A 5,885-nucleotide genomic window follows, 5' to 3' on the forward strand; every position below is an offset into this window, starting at 1 on the left:
ACAAACACAGGTTTGTGTAGCCATCCAAACAGGGACTTCCTTTACCCTTAAATTAAGCTAATTACAATTACTACAGACTAACCCTACCACACAATCCAAACACTAAAATAAAACCTGCAGCACTTATAGAAGCGAATAAAGACATCACGGTCTTTATGAAGCATTTTCTTTTTGAGAACATCCACTTGGGATGTCAGATATTTAGTAGCTAACCTAGGGCACATTTTTCTGTAAATTTTTCCTTGAAATATAGCATGGTTTTATTTTTCTTTCTTGTTAAATGTGCTTCAGAGACTGAAACCTTATTACTCACCTGTATAAAGGTAAAATTCGACTTCCAAGCATGATGTCTTTCTCTAGAGGGCAGTATTGACATTCAGTGTTGTCAATAAAAGGCAGAAAGGATGTATTACTAGTTAGTTTTAATTGATTCATTTATTATGCATGTCATGTAGACCTTCACGCTGATTACCTTTAGAATTTTTGCCATTTTTGACTCATATATCAAGTTGATTTTTTAGACATATATCAGTACAGTTGTTTGCTCGCAACATAGAAACATAATAAATACTCAACACACGAAAAAATAAATTATCAAGCTTTACTTTTGCTTATTATAAATGTTCCTGTACTGCGTTTAACAGGTCGTACGTGGGTATAACTGTGTATAATATTATCTTAGATGAGGAGCGCGTGTCTGGATTGGTGCGCGCAACTGTCACTCAAATTCTCCGTAACTCCTGCTTTAGTTTACGGGTTAATCTCTATGCGTCCTCACTGTGTGCAACCGAGATGACATGAGCAGAAAGCACTTTACACAGAGTAACAGCTGACAATGTGATCATACAGGTGGGTCTTCAATTTACATATTATTGATTATGCACATCTAAATTCTTTCCGTGCGTAATTTAACAGGGTTTGCACATTATTGGTTGACTATTTATATATTTGTTTTTACAGAATAAAACAACATGTAAAGACTCAAAGCTTCCAGCTTTTGCTTTAGGGACGGGGTCTTCTGCTATTTGACATTCGTGTTTCTGGAAAGGCGTGCCCTTTATTGTCGGAGTCGAAAACTCATCGCAATCATGCAGCAATCATTTTGATCATCACGGCCACCCCCCGAGAGCCGTGAGAACCCACGCTCACCGCCCTCGCCACGAACAGTGCGCAAAGGCGCAAACGGGACATCTGGAGAGCTTTTACGCACAGAGGTTAGGCGCAGCGGCGGCGTGCTGCATGCAACCCGAATGATAGACGTGCATATTAACTCGCCCGACTGAAAAACACTTTTTCTTGAATTATTGTAACATTTACATACGCCAAAGAGACCTAATTGTAGGACTATATAACAAACAGATCTGTTATCACTCGCCATGGAAGAGAATCTAAGCAGTTTGAGCGTGCTGAACTGGGAGCAGGTAAAGCGCCTGGATGTCATCCTCACCGAATCCATCCCCATTCACGGCAAATGGAACTTCCCCACTTTGGAGATGAAACCTCGGGATATCGTCAAAGTCGTGCGGTGTCGCATGGAAGAGCGCAAGATTCACGTCCGGGAGGTCCGGCTGAACGGTTCCGCGGCCAGTCACGTCCTCCACGAGGACAGCGGTTTGGGCTACAAGGACCTGGACCTCATATTTTGCGCGGATCTGAAAGGAGAAATGGAGTTTCAGACCGTCAAAGATATCGTTCTCGACTCCCTCCTGGATTTCCTGCCCGAAGCTGTGAATAAAGAGAAAATCACACCAGTTACATTAAAGGTAAGCATTAAGTGACTTTTATTTGTTTTAACTGTGGTAAAACGGGTCTTTTGCTGTGTTTTTATTTTTATTTTTTTATTTTTTTTACATGGGGCTTTGGGCACTTTACAGCTGGGAGACCAGCTAAAAAGTTCAGCAAAGCTACGTAGTCTGGTTTAAGATGTTTTTAAGCAAGGTAGCTAAACTGTCTAGTAATTGAAAAGTTGTGGATTCAAACCTTGCAGGGAGTTGATTCATCACCCTCCAGCACAGCACTTAACCCCAGGTTACTCCATCAGGACTGTCTTTAATTTAAGTGTACTGTCACTTTGGATAAGAGAGATTCAGCTAAATGACTACTTAGTAACTGATATAATTCCATATGTTTAATGTGTTAAATAAAGGGGAAGTGCACGACATGCTATAATTTGACACTGCCTGGACCTAGACATGTCCGAGAGAGTGTATATTAGATTTAAGCTGCAATGAGATAAGGACACTGGTAGTAAAAATGCTGGTTTCTACTACAAAGAGGATTTCTCTAAACCAATTTATGAGGGATCCGTTTTCTCCTCTCTTTACTCAGTGTATGCAAAGGCAGACAGCCTTTTCATGTATGCAAATCATGCTGATATAATTTAAAGCAATAGCCATGCAATGGAATGCCTTTACTGGATATGCAAAGTGACTTTACAATGACAAAATTAGCTGCTGTAGTCCTCTGCTATTCACAGTATGCTGTTTTCTTGCACACATTTAAAAAATGCAGAGGGGAATGATTTTTAATAATTATTTATTTGTCTGCTGAAACATTTCACATTGCACCCATGTACCCTTTTGTGCATCTCCATCTGTTAATGTATTTGAACAAATTTAATTGAACAAATCTTCACGCTCACATTGTCCTCCTCCAAACCTTTTTTTTTCTTTCTTCAGGAGGCTTACGTGCAGAAGATGGTGAAAGTTTGTAATGATTCAGACCGCTGGAGTCTAATCTCCCTCTCCAACAACAGAGGGAAGAACGTCGAACTGAAATTTGTGGATTCCCTGCGGCGCCAGTTTGAGTTTAGCGTTGACTCTTTTCAGATCCGTCTGGACTCACTCCTCCTCTTCTACAAGTGCTCTGAAAACCCCATGGCTGAGACATTCCACCCCTCCATTGTGGGAGAGAGTGTTTACGGAGACTTCAACGTAGCCTTGGACCATCTGCAACGGAAACTGATCTGCACTCGAAATCCAGAAGAGATTCGGGGTGGCGGCTTGCTGAAGTACTGCCACCTGTTGGTGCGAGGTTTCCGAGCGGCTTCGGAAGCTGAGATGAAGCTTCTCGAACGCTATATGTGTTCCCGGTTCTTCATCGACTTCTCAGATGTGGCAGAACAAAGGCGCAAGCTAGAGTCATATCTGCAGAATCACTTTGTGGGATTAGAGGACCGGAAGTACGAGTACCTGACCACCCTGTATAGTGTCGTCAATGAAAGTACAGTATGCTTGATGGGACACGAACGGCGACAGATTCTGAGCCTCATCACCATGTTGGCGGTACGTGTTCTGGCAGAGCAGAATGTAATTCCCAATGTGGCTAACGTCACTTGCTATTACCAGCCTGCACCGTACATTGCAGATGGCAACTTTAGCAATTACTACATTGCTCAGGTGCAGCCAGTCTATGCCTGCCAGCCCTCCCACACATTCTCACCATGGTTGCCCTGCAACTGACTAACTGTTAACTCACATTTTGTCCAACATGTCTAATTAGAGCACTCGCCCAATGAGACCAGTTGACAAGTCTGTATTTGTGTGCTCTACAATGTGAGGAAAACCCAAGATTCCCAACTGGTTGCTGCCAGCTCACTGCAAAGAGAAGCTACAAGCACGCCAGATGAAAAAAAGGGAGGGAGAGTGAGGTAACTTGGATTCGTTCCCATCGGGCAGCATGTTCTACCTAGGCTTTCCATGGCTATGTGCCAGGCCTACAGAAGCACAACACTGGCTAAGAGGAAACACCATGGAAACTCTATGAGAGTAATACAGACACAAAAGTGACTATCTTTGTGTTTGTGTACATATGTGTGTGATAGACATACTTGAAAAATCAAAGATGTCCTGCATATTGTGTTGAAAGGGCAGATAGATCAGCAAGAGAAATTTTGATGCTCACTACTCATGCTATCAGACTGAAATCAATGGACACTGTTCTCAAGCCAAGGATATTCTCATAGATACCAGATACCCAAAATCAGATTATCAGTTAAGTGCCTTAAACTTAAAAAAATAAATAAATAATAAAATTAAGTCACTCTGCGAATGACCCCAAAGTATGTTAGTCAAGACATCATTTTGGAGTCACATATGAATGAAGGTAGTGTACAATAATGCAAATGGATGACGAGTTTTAAAGGTCACGTCCAACTGATAGTTGTAAGACCTATTTCTTATAATGTATTAATTTAGGGGCCTATATGAGAGTGTTGCATAAGAAGCTTTTTCCATCCGAGGCACTGGCAAGATTGGTATACCTGTGTGTAAGACTGTACATATGAGTTTTGCACAGCTTTTTGTTTAATCTAAACTGACCTCAATGTACTGTTGGCTCAGTGCTGGCTTAGCTCAGATTAAAATGTCCAGGGCAATGCCATTACATCTAAGGCAGAGAAGTAAAACAGTTCGAGGCCGAACAGGAAGAGAAGTAATGAAAGTTGTTTAAATCCAAATTGTTGTAATCCAGGTTACCTGGTGTCTTTCTTGAGGCCTAATTATCACACGGCCACCAAATCCAGAGATTATACTTTTGACACATCTGACCTGCATAACCTGGGGGATTAAGACCAGCAGATACATAGCAGTAAGAGGCAGAAGCTCGTTTAAGGGAAGCAGAACATATACCAAAGATATTCTTGAGATTCCTCAAGATTGTGAAGCAACAATACTTGATGTAAAAGCATCTACATGCTGTTGGAACTTAATGCAACACAATACCCCAGTTGAATGATTCCATAGAGTCTGAATCTGAGTGCTCTGACATAAGTTAAAGCCCTGTCCCCAGTGTTACCAATTACACACTTTGGTGACGCAATACTGCATAGTCTGTCAAGTGGTAGTCCAAAGGTGTGGACTGGGCAAAAGGAGGGCATGAGGGGCACTCAGGAGCACCTTTCAGAAACAAAAATGGGACACCTTATGGTCACATGCCTGAAATGGCGTATGTTAAGGCCCTGTCCCAAATGATACCCTAAGCCCTTACGGTCCTCAGCCGATTCTACACCCTGGTGTTGCAATGCTGCATAGACTGTCCGGTAGTAGTCCAAAGGTGCATACTGAGCAAAAGGGGCGGGGGGTGGGGGGCATTAAGGGCACTCAGGAGCACCCTTCAGAAATATAAAAATGGAAATTCTATGGTTACATGCATACGATGGTTGCCACACATCTACAGGACAGCAAGTTGGGACAGGGCTTGATAATGTCATATGTTTTTATAGATAAATTCGCCCTAACTGATCATATACATCACTCACATATAATCATATCTCTTATTTTTCTACTGATTCTACTATTTTTGTACATTGTGATGTTTTGTGCTAAGGTCTTGGTTAGGACTTTACTCTAATGCTGTGAAAAGTACTGTTGTGTTTTATGAGTCGAAAGACCCGACCAAGCATTAGTGCAGCAAATTCTCCACAAACGTTGGTGTAAATTTCATTTCGAGTCATTGCATTTGGGTGCCCACACAAGTGTGAATGTCTCAGTCTATGTGTGTTTTAACTTCTAAATTAAACTTGTATGTGAATTCAGATGTGATGTCAATATTGCAATGTGTCATGTATTTGCAAACATGAATGACTCATTAAATGGTGATTTTAAAAGTTACATTGGCTCAGTGATGTTTGTTATCAATAAAACGTCACACAAGCCACTGTTTAACCCTGATCTCGTGTGGTTTGTCTATAGATTATCTCTTCCTGTTGTGTGGTTTTAACAAAACCAATGCAGAGCATGAAATTCATGACCTGCTGAGAAGACCAGCATTTGCAGTGTTTTGGATGGTTTTGCTGGTTAAAAGTATGCTAGATGAACACTAGCACTTACTAGCATGAACAAGCCAGACATAAATGCCCGTATAAGATGGTTCTTTCATCAGGAAAC

At 41.5% G+C, this 5,885-nt stretch overlaps 1 protein-coding gene across 1 annotated transcript; it reads left to right on the forward strand.

The window, feature by feature from the left end:
• Positions 1-724: 724 nt before the first annotated feature.
• Positions 725-5,609, forward strand: tent5ab (terminal nucleotidyltransferase 5Ab). Its single transcript, XM_019074948.2, has 4 exons — positions 725-849; positions 961-1,214; positions 1,360-1,763; positions 2,679-5,609. The coding sequence occupies exons 3-4, from the start codon at positions 1,377-1,379 to the stop codon at positions 3,459-3,461; spliced, it is 1,170 nt and encodes a 389-aa protein (XP_018930493.1). The 5' UTR covers positions 725-849; positions 961-1,214; positions 1,360-1,376; the 3' UTR covers positions 3,462-5,609.
• The last annotated feature ends 276 nt before the right edge of the window (positions 5,610-5,885 follow it).

The sequence above is a fragment of the Cyprinus carpio genome, chromosome B23, assembly GCF_018340385.1.
Source record: "Cyprinus carpio isolate SPL01 chromosome B23, ASM1834038v1, whole genome shotgun sequence".
Taxonomy (NCBI): Eukaryota; Metazoa; Chordata; class Actinopteri; order Cypriniformes; family Cyprinidae; genus Cyprinus; species Cyprinus carpio.

What these genes read in the sequence shown, in the direction of transcription:
- tent5ab (XM_019074948.2), top strand. Translation starts at nt 1,377, where the DNA reads ATGGAAGAGAATCTAAGCAGTTTGAGCGTGCTGAACTGGGAGCAGGTA. An exon ending in TCACACCAGTTACATTAAAG is followed by an intron (nt 1,764 to 2,678) that starts GTAAGCATTAAG and finishes TTCTTTCTTCAG; the next exon opens with GAGGCTTACGTGCAGAAGAT.